The 21,017-nt window shown below is 36.0% G+C and overlaps 1 protein-coding gene across 23 annotated transcripts in view; it reads right to left on the minus strand.

The window, feature by feature from the left end:
* MEF2C (myocyte enhancer factor 2C) overlaps positions 1 to 21,017 on the minus strand; it is a 165,931-nt gene that overhangs the window by 68,361 nt on the left and 76,553 nt on the right. For all 23 annotated transcript variants that reach the window (XM_069492528.1, XM_069492519.1, XM_069492533.1 and 20 more), the window contains one exon: positions 5,973 to 6,176. In XM_069492528.1, coding sequence (XP_069348629.1) covers positions 5,973 to 6,176 — 204 coding nt within the window. The remainder of the gene's footprint in view (positions 1 to 5,972; positions 6,177 to 21,017) is intronic.

The following is a 21,017-nucleotide window of genomic DNA, read 5'->3' on the forward strand; positions in this document are numbered from 1 at the left end:
TTGACCAGATCTTAAGTTTACTGATTGACTCTGTGGTTATTGGCTTAGGAGTAAAATGTATTTTTAGTTTGATGGTGAGTGTTTGGTTCCAAATTGATGCCTCTCAACGTGAACATTTACGCTCTGGATTCTAAAATCACAAGGCTACACAGTTCTTTACTTCTGAAATACTCTCTTCAAATTTTATATTGAAGAATCAATCTTGGTATTAATTTGAAAACACAATGAGTTAAAATACCTCCCTCCTCACCTTTCAGTCTAGACCAGTGCTGTCTCCCTGAACTCTCTGTGTGATCATCGCATTCTGTTCTGTATCTTCCCTGTTCACGTGTGGCTACAAACACTTGACATGCAGCTAGTGCAACTAGGGGACTGAATTCGACATTTTATTTCATCTTAATTCTTTTAAATGTAAATAGTCATGTGGCTAGAGGCTACTGTTTTGGAGAGTACAGATCTGAATTATCTGGGTGTTTTTTGATGATGCTTTGATAAACTATCAAATTTTAATGAATTGTTTCACGGAGCTATAAAACATTTTTTCATACTTTACATGTGTAACATTATGCTATATGATCACTTGGTTATATGTCTCTCTCCCCATTTGTTTGTTCTATAAATATATTCTGAGGACCTAAAACTCTCTAGGGCTCATGTTAAGCACTGAGAATATGATCGTGAGCAAAACGTGTACAGCCCCTGCCCTTCAAGAGTTTAAAATCTAGTGTGGAGCAGGCAACTCCTGCTCCAACAGGATAACAGCTTCAACAGTGCTCGATGGGGAAAACAGAACAAATTATTACTTTCACATAGAAAAAGCCCCTAACACAAGTTACAGAGGGCTTCAAGGATGACTTTCCAAAAGTATAAATTGAGACCCAACTTGAATGTAGGATAAGTAACAGCCAAGCAAAGACCTAGTAAGGAATTTGAAGACAAAACAAATAAAGTTTGGAGAGATTGAAGGATATAAACATGTTCAGTGTGGCTCGAATATAGGGTGGTGGTGGTGGCGGTAGGGAGATTAATGGGAGGGAAGCAAAAGGTGAGGCTGAAGGGAAAGAGAGACACAGGAGGTTAGATCATGCATGGCCTCGTGAGCCGTCTTAAGGACTCGGAGTCTTCGAGGAGCCTAAACTATATATGTATCTCCGGGCATTCCAGGGCATGTAGCACACAGCAGTAATTCAACAAATCTTTGTTCAGTGAATGGTTGAAAGATAGAAAATCCACAAATGATCAAAAAAGTAAGCGAATGTGCTTGTTCTCTTAAGAAAAGTATCTATGTATAATACACATCTATACAGCATGCATAAAATAATTTTATATATCTATATTTTTATGAGTATAAAATTGGAAACATTGCTTTAGGTGTAATGAAAGTTCAAGTAAGATAGACATATTTTCATATTTTATTATACATCTGTTCCCCAATTTTGTGATACCAAGTTTGTAAAGATGTTCAGTTTCACTATTTGCTGCATCAACAAAAACTGCACTTGCCGATTTTCACCAAACTATGTAAAGGTAATTAGCTTGTTGATAACTACCAGTAGCATTGTGAGGCAATAAAAGTTATAAGCTATTTTAAAGCCTTTTCAGTCCCAATTCAGGCCTTAATTGTTACTATGCAAGGAAACATTTTGCTGTAACAACTGTTCTTAGATGTCTCTAAATCCAAACAGGAGTCGGGATTCAGGTGACAGAAAATAAAATTTTAGGAAACAGTTTACCTTTCTCTTTCACACACACACACACACACACACACACACATACACACACAGAGAGAGAGACAAACACACATTCTCTTGCCTGTTCTTGCCTCTGAAAATAAAAGCCAATAATCCTCTATTGAGACAGAGTTACAACCATCTTTGAATTGTCTGGAGAGCACCAAAGGGCCTTGTGTTTTATTCCCCTTCCACACTTAATCACTCTACTACTGGCCCAGGCTTGATGAGCTGCTCATCAGAATCACTGAGTTACTGACGGGGTGAGAGGTTCATTGCAGCATGGGTGCTAAGTGATGCTGCCATATGGGTTTTGTGGTTAGAAAACACATGCTGGATATGGAGATAACCTGTCTGGGGCCTCCACTCCAAGGATCATCTGGAATGACCTGGCAGAACACATGACCTGTCTGAATGAATTCTGTCAAATCGTTCCGCCTATGTCTTCATATCTGCAGCTTGGACTGCATTAATGAGGTTATTGCTCTTTTGCCCTCCAATTGTTCCTAAGCTGATTTCTGCATATATGTCTTACATCTTTAACAAGAATGCCTGTCTTCTGCTGTTTCAGAATTCCTAGTAGAGTGCTGCACATAAGCTGGTGCTTGCTGAATCATTGCTAAGTGAAGCAATGGCCTCTAAGCACTTCCTGGGGGACCTGCATCTTTCATATCATCCTACAGTGCTCAACAACCACATCTTCCAGGAACAAGGCCCCACATGAGGCAGTAGGGTCTGTTCTCTTAGACAGCCAAGAGAACAAGGGGTGGGGCTACTGAGGAAGTGATGAAGTGAGCAGTTCCATAACACCATCGGAATCCCACTTGAGTTTCAACCACCTTGTAAGCTAGCAAACTTGGGAAAATATCCAGTATACTTGTCACAGAGTTAAATAAAATGGACTTTCTTCAAAGGAAGTGCTTTTAATATCATAACTGTTTTTGTTTTTTTTTTAAACCAATGGATTAAAAATTTAACACATTTACTAAATCTGGCATATTTATATATTGTATCTAAACAGATATTCAAGCTGCATTATAATATAATAACAAAAAAAAAACTATCTCAGTCTGTCTGTTAAGCCTTTGGGAGGCTTTGTGCCATTGTAGCAGTAGTGCTAATTATCAAGCAAAGACATGATAATTACGCAGAGTTTTTTTGCTAAAAGAAGGAATCTTTTTCAACACCCACGCACTGCACAATTTCCTATGGCCCTGTAACACTACTCTGGTATGGCCCAGAAATTTGTATTTCAGTCTGAATGCTGGGAATTATATTATTTCTCTCTGCCCCCATCTTTTCGTCTTGTGAGTAAACTGTTTTTAGAGGGTTAAGTGAGAGGGGTAATGGTCCAAAGGGGAAATATAAAACTAATGACCCTTCATGAAACATATTATGCTCCTCATTAAACTTACTCAGTTAAATGTATTCCATTAAATTAAAATAAATAGGATTTAAAATTTTACCCAGGAGTAGTAAACTATCTTAACTTTCAACTTTATGTTAGATCCATTCTAGGAATGGATTCCTCAAGTCCCTGATGTATCATGGGTTCTTAGCCTCCAACACAATTTATGTTTTAGTGCTGCAGAGGTTTTCAAATTTAGTGTCTAAGAACTACTTGGGGAACTTGTTATAAATGCAGCTTCCAACCCAGATCCTCTCTTCTCCACCAAGTATCTCAAGCATCCTAATTTCAACAATCAGCACGTTGAAAAATACTCCACATGGGGGTGATATAAAATTTTATCAAGGTTAGAGGTCTCACCTTCTTTCTCCATCATCTCTGTTATTACTAAAATGTGGAAAAGCCAAATACGTAAGGAATATGTTATTAAGAGTGTGGGTAAAGCAGTCTTACAATGTGTTAGACTTATACGTTATGTTCATTCAAAGAATTGAGCCACTGAAGCTATAGATTTGGCCTAGGAGTTCCAGAATGGCTTTTTGAGAGATTCAGAGCTTTAATCTATTGATGTTAAATGCAAAAAAAAAAAAAAGAAAAAGAAAAAAAAAAAGAAAAAGAAAAAAAAAAAGGCAGCTTCTGCTTTCTTTTTTTTTTTAAGTATTGCTTTAAAAATATTATAATGTTGCAAAGGACTTTCAAATTCAGGGCCTTATTTTTGAGATAAGAGAAACCTCATCTCAGAGAGGTAGCTAAGCTTCCACACAGCATGATGGTGCAAGTCGGGATTCAAATGAAGACCTCTGACTCTTAAAGAAGTCTGACTTTCAAATAACCACCTGACCAAGAATATGAAATTTTCATGCAGTATGTGAAGTTTTAAGTTGTATAAGTCATATAGTATATCACCGAGCAAAACCCTCAGAAGATGCATTTTCTAGATTTTAAACTCTTTTAAGAAAGCAAATTTTTCTAACTGGTTCAATATGGTTCTACTGTATTTCACATTACATTAAGGACTCTAGTAGTACCAGTCTAATGACAAATTCAAATTCTTTTCTCACTCTGATTTTTGTTGTAATGGTTTTAGTAGTGAGATGGAGTTTTGTGTATAGAGTTGTTGGGTTTTGTTGTTGTTGTTTTTGTTTTTTGAGACAGGGTATGGCTTTGTCACCGGGCTAGAGTGTAGTGGAGTTAGCATAGCTCATTTCAACCTCCAACTCCTGGGCTCAAGTGATTCTCCTGCCTTGGCCCCCAAAGTGCTAGGATTACAGGCGTGAGCCACTATGTCTGGACTGTATTTTGAATTTATGTTAAATATGTGTAAGTGCACACACATACTCAGATTCAAAAGCACCTATGATATCCGACAACCAACTAGTTCTGTTCACCTTCATGTTTATGTACTTTCACATTTATATGTGTATATGAATAAAAAACTATCTGAAATGCATAGCAGTACATAGCAGGTAAATTTTATGAACAATTTTAAATTTCAAGATCAAGGTAAGCAGACATTCAAATGATCAGTCGATGAAAAACTAAAATGATGCATAGTATTTTAAAAGTATATATCACATTAGGTATCACATTAGGTCTATTTATCATTCATTTTTTAAATTTTATTTTTAATTATTATGGGTACATAATAATTGTATATCACTTTTGTTCCCTGAAATTATTTGCTTATCCTTGCAGGCAAAAAAAAAAAAAAAAAAAATTCAATCAATCAGCTCCATACTTTTGAAAAACTTCCAGATAAAAGCAAAGAAATCAGAGTTAGTCCTAGACAATTATAACAGATAAAAGGGAGATGGATGTGGGAGGTATATTAATTTGATCAGGATTAGTATTACATTTTTTCATAATATGGAACCAGTCTAAGCAATGGCAAGAATAATGAGTACTCTGGCAAACTGACTCTGAGTACATACTTTTGAAACATTTATTAATTTTCTTTAAATTCTGGGGAAGCAGACACAATGTAGGACACTAAGAGCAGATAAAAAGATGAGGAAAATAGGCAGATGGGAACCATTCTCATTTACCTCTTTCTTTTTGGTTTAGTAGTCATTACTCATGAAGGGTACTGGAAGGTATTTATACAAGATACGTGTTGAAAGTATTTAAAAAGTTTCAACCAAAATTGTAGGATACATTATTTATGCTCGTGAATCTAAAACATTTTTAAATTTCAACATGATGCTTATTTGTCTTTGGCAGAATAAAACGTTTTAAATTTGACTTTGATTAAATACTGAGCTAACATTTAGAAGTTTATTTTCATCTGATTTTTGATTCCATGTAATTTAGCAGTTTTCATTGCTTATAAAATGATACAATTTTTGGGAAAAACATTTCTAGGAGAATTGTCTTTACTCTTTTAGCAAGAAAGCATTCAGAAGAACAAATTAGAACTATGAGACATAAAGTGAAAAACCTAATGTGTAAGGTTGGAGTGTGTTCATTTTTAAATATTTCTTTCCTTTGATGCTGCTGGGAAACTGTTATATACTTAAAAGAAATCATCAGAAGTCATCTAAAATATGGATGACTTATCCCCTGGCCATAGTTCCCACCCTGGTATCCTAATACACGGCAGTGGACAATGATCACTCATGAAGGATGTGGCACATAATTTGACACTGGTGCTTGATTTCCAGCAAGGACCAGCTCGTGCATTGTCCTTATCCTCCTATCACATCATATCAGGAAGGGTGGGGTCATGGTTGGGAAAATAACCCTGGTATATGCGTGTGGGTACGTGCGTGGTAGGGCAGGCCCAAACACCCCGCGGCTCTGCTGAAACTTGGGGCTCGCCAAGCATGCTCTCTCACCTCCACGATGTCTGAGTTTGTCCGGCTCTCGTGCGGCTCGTTGTACTCCGTGTACTTGAGCAGCACCTTGTCCATGTCAGTGCTGGCGTACTGGAACAGCTTGTTGGTGCTGTTGAAGATGATCAGCGCAATCTCACAGTCGCACAGCACACTCAGCTCGTAAGCCTTCTTCATCAACCCAAATTTCCTCTTTGTAAATGTCACCTGGAAAAAAGAAGGCAGGCAAGTTTTTTTTTTTTTTTTTAAACAGTATTTGTTTTCTTCCACAAAACAATGGTGTGTAGTTGTTAGAGCCTTTGGGCACTAACACATTTGGAAAGAAAGCAAATAAATCTAAAGCTAATTTCTGCTTAGAATTTGAAAACGTGTGATTTCTAGCTTGTTGCTGAATGTGAAACTGTAAATGCAAGATTTAATATATGGTATTTTAATGAAGGCGACTAGGAAACTGTTCATGTTTCTTTGAGCAATTTAAGGTCTTAAAAAAATAATTTCAACATGGTTATCATCTTTCCCAATTTGTAAGTTCGGAGCCTGTTTTTTTGGCCACTTGAAGACTGGACATGACATTATGAACTTAGCATTTTAGATCTGTGTTCAAAAAAACCTTAAAATTGTTTAATCTCATGTGATTTAATTGAAAACACTTGAAGGGATATGACAGACAACATTGCATTATGTTTTCTAGAAACCCAGCAGGGCCTTGGGAAGTGCATTAGCCATAATACTATTAGCATTTTGGTTTCATTCTTCTGTGTATCTTTCTTCCTCTCTCAGGCCAGAAACTGTATTGTTAACTTCGACTTTTCTTCTTTAATCTCATCTATTACCAAATCCCATAATTCCTTCCCTGAAAATATCTCTCAGGTTCCCATTTGTCTATTTCCCAGGCGACACCATCATTCATGTCCTTATCTCGTCACTGTAGGACAGCCTAGCAGCTTCCTGTCCTAGATGATCTCCTTGTCCAGAGTCATTCCCTCCTCAATTCATCCCAGTCTGCAAAACCTCACTCTTTATACCGCCTTTCTCCTGATGAGCTGTCTGCAGCAGCTCCCTTCCCTAGCTGTGACTACTCCCTACCCGCCAATCCTACCAAATGCAAATACATATTTCACTCTTTCCAATTTCAACCCTCTTTTGATTAAACTTCAGCTTGTTACTCCAGCCTGCCCACCAAAAAGGCATGAACATTCTTAATTATAAACATTTATATGATCCAGTGTTTCCCAGCAGGCATTCTGTAGAATATTATTCCCATAAAATATTCCCTAAGAGAAAAGCTAATACGTTTGGAAAATGGGGCACATTGGTATATTAAAGGCTAAGAAGACTTTCAAACTTGGTTTAACCTGATTTTCAAACCTATTGCTGACAGAAAGGTTGTTTCTTTGCTTATTTATTTATTTCGAGGAGCACTTATTATCATTCTTCAGAACCAGGTTTTTGAGGCACATGCTCTGGGAAATGCTGACTGAATTTATTAATAGCTACTGATTTCAGTAGGAACAATTTAGATTTTTTTTTTTCTCAACTTCAAATCCAACCCATCTTGCCCAGACCAGCTCAGCTTTATCTACCACCTATTTGTGTGTAATTCTTAAATGTAGATTCCCATTCTTTCCCTTTGATACCCAATGGACGTCCTACATTCTACATCTGCTGAAATGTCCTAGGAATCTCAAACCTTCCAAAGCTCAACCCCATTATCTTCACTCTAGAATCTGCTCTCTCTTCTGGATTCTTCATCTCACCATAAACTCAGTCATCCAAACTAGAAACCTCAGAGTGAACTTTGAATCCCGCTCCCCACCCCCACCTAAATCCTGCTCTCCCACACCTAAATAAATCTGAGTTGACAGGAACTGTGGACAAGCAGACAGAAGACTTGACTTCCCAGTCTCCTCATCCCTCCACATTTTCATTAATATCTATTATTTTACCTGTCACCCTTTATTTTTCCCTAATGGCATTCTCACATTTTGTAATTTGTGTATTTTCGCATGGCTCTTCCACTGTAGCACACGCTCCACAAGGGCATGTGCCATTTTTACGTTGCTCACTACTGTATCCCCAGGGCATAGAACAGTAAACACATATGGGCACAGAGTTTTATATCATACAGATCTGTGACATAAAAAACTTAATAGGGGAAACTATCATATGAAGTCTTTAGATATATCAAGTTGATGTATGATACGTGAAATTATGTGGTAACTTTTCCCATGAAATTTTTTAGCAACTCATACACAGAATTTTTACAAGATAAATTTATACCTTGCTTAATAATGATTATATTATTTTATCACATTGGCCCTGAAGATAGCATGGTAGAAAGCAAAGAACATGGAGTTTGGATTCAGAAGACCCTGGATTTGAATGCTGAATCTGCTCTTTGCTAGTCATGAGAAATTCATTCAACCTCTCTGAGTTTGATTTTTCATCTGTAAATGGAGATAACACCTACCCTGAGGGTTGCTGTGAGGACTGCACAAAATAATGTATGTATAGTATCAAGTGTAGTACTTAGAGTAGATGCTCAATAAATCTTAGTTCCTATCCCTTTCTTTGTCGATTTAACTGGAAAAGAAGAACTAACAAAATGTATTTGTCTTGGTGGCTTGGAGTCCACTGATTACAGCTATCAGAGGATGCTGCTATTCCTGATAGGAAGATAAAGCTGAACTACAGAAAGATAAAGCTGAATCATCCCCACTGACCATCCTTTGGAAAATAGAGCATTTAGGTCTTATGAGCCCACATCAGCTCGTCAATATCTACTCGGATATGTTATTTACATTTCAACTGGGACAATTTTTTTTGGTAGTAATTGCCAATGTGTCACCTTCTATTTTATGTTTATTGATTGTCTTTCTAAAGTGCTTCTGATAAAATACCGCTGGTGTTTTATTTTCATATCTGATTATCATACTACCTTAGAAACTATTATTCTGGTTCATTCTGATGAATCATGATTGATAGTAAGGATGAGCTCAAGACTATCTTTTTGCAATGGATAAAGAAGCTTAATCATTAAGTACATAGATCTATATACAAAATGTCTTAATATTTCTTTTAGATACAATTTGGATATGAAACTGCACCTGCATATCAGTATTTTATTTAGTGAAATAGGCTACAGAATACATTCAACACAGAAGGCAATGACCAAAAATACTTTCATATATCTAAAACCACTTTTAATCAGACTTCATGACCACAAACCGTAGGTGGAATGTCTCAATACAGTATGGTTTCTGTTGTACTCAAACCTCAGAATTTAGCACGTTACAACACTCACCATCAAAGTACATTTCAGTACAGAAATATCATTAAAGCCACTATCTGTGTTTACTTTTAGGTGCTCCTCAACTTCTGTGTAACCAAATAGGCTGCTGCATAATGCATACTTATTTAATAATACCTGTCAAAAAAGTCAGTGCATATAGCTTCTTTTCATTAAAACTAAAAGCTGAAATGATGACTATATTAAACTATGTAAGAAAATCTTCAGAATCCACTCTTAATTGCTCTAAATTTAATTCTATATTATGTTCATATTCTTCATAATATACTCAAAATGTATTTTATAATGCCTTTTCTCATTGTTCATAGTTAGGTAAAATTGTTTTTTAAGCATTAAGCTTTCTAAAGAGATCTGAGATATTACTCTTCTTTTAAAATATGCCACTCAATGACAAAGATTTCAATTCAGAGCTTTTATACTTAAATATAATAATGCATTGTAATGATTACATTTTTCATAACTTGATAATAGTTTGTAATGGGGACAAGTCCGTATTTCTATTTAAATAGCATACTTTGAAACTTGGGTGAGGCAGATAGCTGTTTTTACAGTAGTTAGGCAAAGACTTGCTCTTTTCTAGTGTTTACATCACTCAAAGTGCATTATTAAATTAAATTAAACAAACTGAATATAAGATATATGCATAGGAAAGCAGAACTACTCTATAAACTTTGACCATTTTATGTTTTTTCTTTACTTTCTGAATCCTTAAACAGTCCCAAATGTAATAATAATATTGTTATTAAGATGTTTCAGTATTAAGTTTTATAGCAACCCTGAGTTTTAAATCCTAGCATAAGGATAGACATTATATATCATATGTTGACGATGGCTCTAGAACTTGCTAGGTATATGAAGAAGAAATTGAAATCAGAATTTGAAATTGAAAAAAGGCACATTCATTAAATACAGCTCCATGCAATTCAGTTATAAAAATTAAATTTATTCACAAAAACGTAAAAATAATTCAGCCAAGTTTTATTGAGCATTTTTCTACATAACAAACATTATGCTAAGCAATATTTATTGAGCATTCTCCATGTCAGACATTTGTGCTATTCTATTACATAAAATAACATCTCCCTTGTTCATATCATTTCCTTGTGGCTGAAGAAAAAAATCACTTAATTCTGTAATGCTTAAAAGATATTTTCTTTATTTGGAACAAAATGTATTACTTGGCCAACAGACTTATATTTTCAGTCTTGTCTAATGATCTGAATTTGTATTTTTATCTAGAGTTGGGTAAATTCAGTTTTGCTTTGAGATGGACTTTTTCTCTAGACTGAGCTATTAATAGAAAAATAATAGTTGATGTTAATATGATCCAGATGAATATGAACTGAAATCTACAATACTGTTTTTTCTTATCTTGTACTTGGTGAAAACTGACTGTGGTATTGCTCTCCTCTGCCTTTCCCCCTTGCCACTGGCAGGCTCCCACCATGCTGTAAGGCTGAGTTTCAAAGCCAACTCTTTCTATGACACTTTCATTGTCACATTCAGATAAAACTCATTCCTTTCTCATAGTCATCCTCCAGCACTTTTCACACATCTTTTTTTTATCAGACTTATGCTAATATTACACAGCTGGTTGTTTACGAGTTTTCCTCTCCTCCCAGATTTGAATTCCCTGAAGACCCTAACTCAGGCCTCTCACAGACTCTGATCAATGAGTGGATTATGGAATGGAAATACTCTAAAGTCTGAAAGACTCAATATAATTTTATGTTAGAAATAGATTATTTTTTACTTCCCTTTTTTTGATAATTTAATCTCTCAAAAATAAGAGATTCTAGATACATATATATGCATATGTTTATTGTATTAAAACATTAAACAGTTTAGTGACATGAATCTTAAGAGAAAGTAATCATACTATCTTGGAATTTATAATATAGAAGATAAAGAATGTCTGGAGAGAAATATATGTACATATGCTATGGACTTCAAGAAAAAAATATTTCAAAAAGTTCAGAGAACAGTGGTTTTTATCCCTTGCCTGGATGATTCGTCAAGAAGGATGGAAAAGTCTGAAGATCAAAATTTAATTTTATAATACAATCACACGATATACAGATAAAGGGGAGGATCTAAGGGTTTGGGATGATTGTGTTCCTTTAGCAAAAATTTATTGAGCTTTCTGATGAGTTTAGATTTTCAAAGAATATGTATTTGGAAAAGAATCTGATGAAATCCTCATGTACAATATTATATATTTGAGACTGGTTGGTAGTAATTAAGCTGATTTAAATATAATTGAAGAACTATACTTAATGAGGTTGAATTAATTGATCAATGTTAATTTTAATGGAAAGTCTCTACTAAAGTGCCACAGAGTTCATTCAGTACCATTCCTGTCCCAGGCGACATTTTTATCATTGGTTTAGATGAGGATATGGAAGGCATGCTTATCAGATATGCATATAACATAAATCTGGGTGACAGAGCCAACACAATAAATGGTAGAGTCTGTATTTATAGCTCCTTCTACAGACTTTAGCAAGCTGGGACACAAACAACAAGGGGAATAAAACAGGAGTATTTTAAAGTGTGAATTCATATTTTTAAAAAACAATTACACAAGCTCAGGGTGGAGGCAAATTAACATGGGAGCTGAATTTGGGAAAGGTATCTAAAGTCATAGTGTTCCATAGTGTGAACTAACTAACCTGCTGATCTTTTTGTCAGTCAGAACCATCTTTGGTGCTACATTCAGTTCTGAGAGTTACACTTTAGCAAGGCGCTGACAGCATTAGAGCCTCTATAGAATTTTAAACAGATCGACACAGGGTCTGATACCAATTTTGCATGAGGAACCACTGAGGGAATCTGCAATGTTTAACTCAGAAAAAGTAGAGTTAAAAGTGAAATGCTAAACACTTTCCAGAGTCTGAAGCATTGTGGCCATGTGAAGAGGCACATGAGTTACTGTGTTTTAGTCCACAGAGTAAAATTAGAAAGCGCTGTTGAAAATCATAAAGAGGTTCAAAACTAGGAAAAATCTAGTGATGAGAACTGTCCAAGAGTGGGCTTAGTCTCACCAAGTAGGAAGCAGCTTGTTCCTGAACGTGTTTCAAAATATTGGGAAGGTGTAGAAGGTGTTCCTAAATTAAGCAGGAAGTTGGGCTAGAGACTTTAAAAATACATATTCTAATTTTTAGATGTTCAGATTCTATGCCTAGGTAGTACAGACTTTTGGGCAAAGGGAAATTAAGAGTGAATGGTAATATGGTTCAAGCAAGCATCCACCCTACAGAATACTTTATGTTTTGGTTATTCAGTTCTATCAGTATATTGTCATTATTACCTCTAATTTCCATTCCCAAAGATATAAAATATGGTAATTTTTTGTAATTAGAAGAGATACAAAAGACTGTAAAGAATTTGAGTAGACATCATTAAATGATGTGCTGAAAATGAACAGAAAAAGAATTGTCTAGATTGATAAAATAGGATATTCACATTATTAAAATATTTCTAAGAAAGTAGTATATATGCATCATTACTGGGCAGTGCAGTGTAGAGGCAAAAACATGGGAACTGAAAATCAGGCCTGGGCCCTGCCATTTATTAGCTGTGTGCCCTTGGGTAAACTGCTTAACTGACCTGGACCCCAGTTTCCTCACTGGTGAAATGAAGGTAATGATAGGCACCTTAGAATCTTGTGGGTTAGATGAAGGGATAAAATGCAAGTGTAAGTGACTTATTGACTGTGAAACGCTACACAAGGCAAGGAGTATCTTTTCTCTGATGCACCAGAATCCGTCATTTCTTGTTACATCCTGTGAAAGGCTTCTCTCCCGGGACCTGTCAGTTTGTGTTACCATTATTTACTTACGTCTAGATTCGAGGTCTCTTTCAGCTAGATCTTAGGCTCTTCTTGAAACCTGGACCATCTGCTTTTAAACTAACATCCAAGAACAATACCTGACTAACCATTCCTTGAATGAATAAATGGATATATGGATGGAGGAATTATGTTATTTTTTGCCATTTAAAATGAATAGCTGAAAATAAATTACTATGGATGCTAAGACTATGTTAACAGGAAGTTAGCCACCAAGAGAGGACAATTGCACATACTTATTTTACTTGTCATTTTAACTTATCTTAAAAAACATACATTTGGTAAAACTGAACAAGAGAAAAACTGGACTGGGTCAAATTTTGTGTATGGTTTTGCTGGTGAAAGTAGAACATACCATATTTCTTATACTGTTTTTAGATCAGAGTGTTGACTTTATTTGGTAATTTTTTTCTGAGAAGTTCAAAGAAATTATCTTGCTACATTTGACAGTATCTCTTTGAAATTATTTGGCACGGTTTATCATCCCATTCCTCAGATGAATACTGTAAACAAAGATGTGAATTACTTTATCCAAGTTCTCCAAACTAGTTCCTGGATGGACTAGAAATAGAACCCTCTTCACACAAAATTCATCTTTCTTTCCATTAGTCAGTGTTTCTTCCCTATTGTAGATACCTATGCATTTAAGGAGCTGCAGTTCAGCACAGCATGGGCCCAGTCAACTGTTTATTGAGCTGCATACAGGTACTCTCCTTTGTAATGTTATTATTAAGAACCATCAGAAATTTTGATGAGTGCAAGCAGAGTAGTACATAGCACATGAATTAGCATAAGGACAGCTTTCTAGGTTAAAGTAAAAAAATAATACTAAGAGCACTAAATTGAGAGCAAGTTCATTTCTAGGTTCTGACAATAAACCAAAGCTACTTTTGTGTGGACTCTGCAGCCAACTCTACCCTCAGACGTTGCAGCCATTCCCACCGAAGCTGGTGAGAACCACATGCATGCACTAGTGGGCACACACTACTTCTATATTTATGGATGTTTATTTAAATTTCACAAAATGGGAAGTATTTTAGTTGGAAGCAAATACAGGACTACTTACAGCCAGAATAAAAAAGGTGGGCCTCTGATTTACAAATAGGTAATGTAAATAACAGGTTCTAAAAACAGCGGAGGAGACCTGTACCATTTCCTACAGGGTAGGGAAATTAGTTTGACTACTGTGCAACAGAAAGGGCATTTCGTCATCATCCTCCACTCCACATGCTTGCCCCCTCTGTCCACCCACCCAGTCCTGGCCCCATTCATAAAGTCACCTCAGAAGAACTTTATTAACTGTGATAATCCTTGCACTTTACAGAAAAGAGTTCTGAACAAATAAAAGGACCTTTGGAACCGGCAGCTACCCACATCTGTAAGAATAATTGAGGTCTGACTCCAAATGATCACAGACACATCGCTAAGGGAAGAAACAATAACCTTATCTGTGGGTCCCCAACACTTCTTTCCACCAATCACAATACTTTCAGCCTAATCTTAATTGAACCTTAGGGTGCTCCATGAGTGGAGAATTTTTTTACCCATTTCTTTAACTCATAAAATGGTAGCAGTTTCCTTGTTTTAGTGTGTGTTGGGTACTAATATACCCAGTTAATTCTGTTTTCCAAGTTTTTAGGTTCTTTTTTCTGTCTCTCCAAATAGAGTCACAATAAATATAACCCTCATTCTATGAAAATATTTCAGATCTCCTCCTCCTCCTCATCCTCTCGCCTAGATAATCTCTCAGTTTCCTCCCAGTTAAGGAAACGGGAATGACTAATCAGTGACAGATGGACAGTTCGTAGATACAATACACTCTGTAATCCAGAAGCCACAGGTCCTCCTATGTGTTTAAAGGGTTAGGGATGGAGTCAAGAGTCTGGAACGACAATCTTTAATTGAAAAACAGGGAAATGCCCTCCTGAATGCTCTCCTTTTCCCCCCTCCCTTCGTTCTGACAGTAAGTAATGGTACAACTGTTCTAAAGTATTCCTCTTCAGTTTTATTTTGTTTAATTCAGTCTGTCATTAGAAAGGCTTGCGAGCTTTAGGCTTGATGATTACTCTCGGTGGGAGGAAGCAACGCCACTGCAGACTTGTGTTCTAGACAAGTGCTCCTTTATACAATGATGGGGCCTGCCATCGTAAATGAAAGGCTCTTTAAAGAGCTGCGAGGGGCTCTTTTAAGCAGACTGCTACCACGTCCTTACAACCCTCCAGCAAAACTTGCGAGGATGAGACAGCAGTGTGTTCTGCTGCAAAGAGGACTATTGTCCTCGTTAGCCTCAAGCAAATTGAGCCATGTTTCGCTGAAATATGGTAGTATTTCCAAAGGATTCTCAAGCAGTAGTTCCTAAAATTCTGAGCACGATAACAGGATTAAAATAAGGGGCTTAGAGTAGAATTAGGAACTCTATCGACCCCTCACCCTAAATCAACACCCCAAATCCCCAAATAAAACTCTAAATCTTGGGCACTCCACACTATTTTGAGGAAAGATAATAAACAGTGGGTTAGATCACAATCAAATAATTGAATGCATATTAGTGAATTTATTAAGTGTTTATTAACAAACTTGCAGTCTGGATTTTAAAATCCGTGACAGCTGATTTCTGATATATTTGTCTACAAGAGGAAAAGAAAGAAGCCTGATCTAAAATTATTAAATTGATCAGGATTTAAGAGATTTTATTGTGGCCCATTGTTAAGCCCAGGAATATTTTGGCTTTTAAAAAGAGAAGATCATAACGCAATATGCTTTTAATTTTTCATTTGTGCTGCTCAGGTCTGCTTGGTTTGTTAAAGGATCGATTTACATTTTAAATCCAATTGGTAGACGCAGTCATAAAATAAATACCTCTGTTGTCTATGCCTCATCTACATAAGATATATAATTTGAAACTGAGAAGAATCAAATAAACCAGATTAATGTATTTTGGGGGCAAAACATGTTTACTAGTTCAACAAAGCCCAAATGTACCTAAGGTAAAGGTCAAAGAATACTTCATTCCCTGCTGAGCAAATGCTCAGGAAGCACATTTGTCTACATTTTCCTGTCATAACAGGAAGAGTGTAACTTCTTCCTTTCCACAATAGCTTCAGTTTTACCTCCTAACTCCAATATTTTCTCCCTCAGGGCCTTCCAAATCAATCCTTGCAAGACAGAAGGCAGGAGGCTGTCTCCGTTGTAGTTTCCAAACAGTTACATTTGTTGAAATGTTATTTAAATGTTAGTATTTCTTAAACTAAACTGTTCCAATTTAAAATTAAAAGTCAAATTTCTAAACATTTAGATTGGTTCTCTTATTCCTATTAATGGTCCAACATATTTCAAGAGAAACACAAATACACATTGCATATTATGGAATTTTAATTTACTTCAACTTAATCATGTCTTTTTTTTTTTTTTTGCCAAAGCCATTATTCTCAGAAAAAATAAGTTTCTGAATTGTCTTCAATAAGAGTACTTGGGTTGCAAAAATTTTAGAAATATTTTCACCATAATAATTTTTGAAGTGGTTCCATTTTAAATGAAATAAATGATAATGTTAAAGAAAGTTTAGATTGCAGAGGACACGGCTTTTGAAACAATTAGTAACGTTTTTTTTTAATCTACAGTTTGGAAGAAACCTCTTGGTTTATGTGGTCTATTTATAATGTTAATATTTTTAGTGTTGGTTTCTCGGTAATACAGTATCATACCTAGTTTGTGCATTTGCAAAGCCAAGGATGACTTGTAACAGTGGTGTGAGCATGCCTTTGCAGAGACGATAGGGACCATTCAATATCAACTTTCTACACAAAATGTTTTGAGATATCATAAATAAAAAGCATCAGAATTTTAAAAAAATTACAGTGTTAAATAGAAATTATATGAGATACACAAATTAGAACTGGAAACAATAAAAACCCTTCAAGTTCAAAGAAGAGTTTATTTCTTAATTAAGGGACAGAATTCTAGAGGAGACAGTTCTCTTTTTCCTTGTGAAAATTTTGGTCCTTCTTGGATTTCCTACCAAGGAAAAGCTAGCGAATGAATTTGAGGGCAGGTGGGACAATATCTAAGTGGCAGTAAAGTAACAGATCTTGCTGACATGGATATAAAATGTCACAGATCATATGGGACGGTAGTGAGCGTGTGGCACAGTATTACTATGATTCAACTACGTACTAGGAAGACTATTTGTGAATTGTTTTCAAATTACTAGGAATAAAATAGAAATGAATGGCCTGATGTCACAGCTGTTAAACACACATGTGAGCACTCTGGCTACTGCTTTTTTTGATTTGGAAACTCTTGAAAGTACAACTTAATGCCATTTTTCCCTTCTGGTTTTCTTTTTCAACAACTTCAATCACCAGTAATTTGAATTCTTTGAATAAAAATTTTCTCTTGGTGATTTTAAGATTCATAAAAGAATGATTTAACTTTTATACCTGGGGAACCTTTAAGCAGGCATCCCCAGTATGTTTGAGTATACCCTAATTCTACTATAATACACCCCAATTTTATTTATATAAAATGAGTGTAGCATAATTTTTAACACAAGCATATACTAAGAAAAACATAATAATCATCCTTATGAAGTATCTGCCGGCTTATTTTGGATTTAGAGATAGAAAAATCAGTACTTTTACACTGACTGAACTTTTTATTCATTAGGTCTGAAACAGATTCCAGATATTTCTTGACTAACAAGGATAATTCTTATAGTTTTTAAGGTAAAACTGACAAGTCTGGAAGGTCTCTTTGTGGAGAGGGCAAAGGAAGTGCATTCAACAGAGTGACTGCATCACTCCGTTCTCCAACTTATGGTTCAGAATTCATCGCAAAATTACTTCTTTGAAACAATTAATTTGCATTTCTCAGTTATCCAGTTACATGTAAGGAACGAATCTATCTCTATTTCAACAAATTTTATATTAGGTTATTAGGATGTAACTCTCAAATTTAGAACTCTAAGTAACCCTTTTATTTATTGATATTCTGGATATTACCTCAAAGGAAAGTTATATTAAAAATCCCTTTGAAATTTTAGCTAAAATTCTAAGATCCAAAAACAGCAGAAAACAGGGCAAAGTAAGGATTTTTCTTTCTTTTTAAAGAGTCACTTGAGGGAATCTATACATCTCTTTTTATTTTTCAGTTTAGTGCAGAATATACCAGATTTAGTTTTAAAATGTCAGTATGTAAAAACTGTCTGAGGCTACATCTACAGTGAACACATTTTCCAGCTTTTTTTCCTAGCTCATTTTATATAATTTATAAGTCACGAAAAGAAACTGAGATAGGAACATAAGAAGAGGAAAAGTTAGAAAATTTAACAGCTATGAACTCTGAATTCTTTTAGTCATAAGGGGATTCTCCAGTTCTATTAACAGCAGAATGTTGCTAATTGTCTTTAATTTGTGCTCCAGTTATTGCACTGATAATTACATGAAATTTTGTTTGCTGGCAAAAACTATTAGTGTGCCAGATCTGATGGAAGAAAAGAAAACTTATGGCGTGTAGGTATATTTTTTTCCTTACTTACTATTTTAAGCCGTAACTGTGTATTTGGCAAACATTTTTCCCTTATAGTTATTCAAATATTTAAATGTCTTTTTATAACGAGTCACACAAATTTGGTTTTACCTCTCTTATCCTTTCAAAGTAGGAAAGCTGAGAACTTTGACTACAAACATACAAGTGAACAGGTTTAGGCCAAGCATGCCTGCCTAATTTTTATATCTCTTTCTTCTTCTTATAACAGATTTCTAAATATATTCTGTTTGTAAAAGAAGTCATACAAGGACAAAACTCATTTAAAAACCTAACTGTTTCAGGAGCATGATTAAAAACCAGTACCAGGTGAAAGAGGGTAAGATTATGATTGCCTCATTGATGGAGGTATTTCAGGTGTAAAAAGAAAAAATGAGGCCGGGCGCGGTGGCTCACGCCTGTAATCCTAGCACTCTGGGAGGCCAAGGCGGGCGGATTGTTTGAGCTCAGGAGTTCGAGACCAGCCTGAGCAAGAGCGAGACCCCATCTCTACTAAAAATAGAAAGAAATTATATGGACAGCTAAAAATATATATAGAAAAAATGAGCCGGGCATGGTGGTGCATGCCATAGTCCCAGCTACTCAGGAGGCCGAGGCAGGAGGATCGCTTGAGCCCAGGAGTTTGAGGTTGCTGTGAGCGAGGCTGACGCCACGGCACTCTAGCCCAGGCAATAAAGTGAGACTCTGTCTCAAAAAAAAAAAAAAAGAAAAAAATGCAGATGGCAAGACTGAGATCGTAGTGTTCGCATAAGCTGGAAGGAAGTTGAAAGTGACAAAGATAGTGACAAGTAGTTAAAAAACAATTTGGTCAGTAACATACATTTGAAAATAAGTCCTACAAGCACAGAATTTAGGAAACTATTTCTCCCCATCCTTGTCACAAACCCTGCTCTGCAAATGTCCTGTGTAATCTTTCCTCCCTGTCCATCAACCATCCTCTGCATCAGAAGGCTCCTGCTCGGGCATGATTCTCTAGCCCCTTGTTAGCTTCTGAAGGCAACTTTGTGTTCTTGCTCTACTCTGCTCCACTTGTCCTTCTATCTCCCCAATACCCTTTTAAAGGTAAAACCCTCATGAAATGAAGGTTTAGCTACCACTGTGAATTGTGCTACATAGTACAGCGTTGTTTTGATGGAAATCACATTAATTATAATAGCTAATGGTTCAAAGAACATGAGTCGATAGGAATAGCTAATAGGTAAATTTATTGAGCACTTATTATGTGCTAGGTGCTTTACATTTACTGCCTCATTTAATTATCTCAATGACCTAATGAGGTACGTACTATGTTTTAATCCTCACTGTACTGATGAGGGAACTGATGAGGAGGGTAATACGGCTAGTAAGTGGCAGAACTGGGACCAGAGCCAGGTTTGTGTGTTTCTAAAAATCATGCTCTTAGCCATCTGATTATACTGGATGCAGTATGATGTAACTGGGAAAAGCAGTGACATAAAACCAGGCCCTTAGCTGTTTTATTAGACTAGATGCATCATGACATAATTAAGAAAAGCACGACGTTTTGTTTTGTTTTGAATATGAGAGATTTGGGCTTAGACCTCGGTCACTTCTTAGTTTTAGCCATATGACCTTGGGCTTTGAGAGGACCTTCAAAGTTGGCGCCTGATCTTTTCTCTCATTCCTCTGAAGTCATACCCCAAGCTCAAGTCCCACTGGCCTTCCTTGGGCTCTTCAGCCAACCTCTCTTAGGGAGATTTGCAAATACTGCTCCCTCTGGAATGCTGTCACTGGCCTAACTGACTCATCTTTTAGCACTTCCCCGGAGAGGCCTTTCTCCAACGCTTGATATAAATAAAGTATCTCCTGTTATCCTTTCAGAGCACTTTGATATTTTCATTCATAGCACATATGAATAAAATTTTTGTTATATATTTGCATATTTCATGACTGCTGCATCCCACAAGGGGCTCACATACTACGGCCTACAAGTCAAATCCAGCCTCCCCTTGTGTTGTTGTCATTAAAGCTTTATTCAAAGTAGGCACATTCGTTCATTTACATATTGTGTACTGCTACAACACTATAGGGCAGAGCTGAGCAGTTGAGACAGAGACTGTGCGGCTCCCAAGGCCAAAAATATTTGCTACCCCGTCATTTACAGAAACGTTTACTGACCCCTAAAGCAGACAAGCTGGATGAGATTCCCATTCACCACTGAATATTTAGTATTAGGCACACTGCAGTCCAGTAATATTTGATTTAATAAATAAGTGAATTTAGCTGTAAAATGGAATTCATAAGGATTAAATGGAATACTATATATGTAGTATGTAGTTTTTGGCACACCATTAGTAGTTACTCTTATTAAGTTGTCTGAAAAATT

Source organism: Eulemur rufifrons, chromosome 17 (assembly GCF_041146395.1).
Source record: "Eulemur rufifrons isolate Redbay chromosome 17, OSU_ERuf_1, whole genome shotgun sequence".
NCBI lineage: Eukaryota > Metazoa > Chordata > Mammalia > Primates > Lemuridae > Eulemur > Eulemur rufifrons.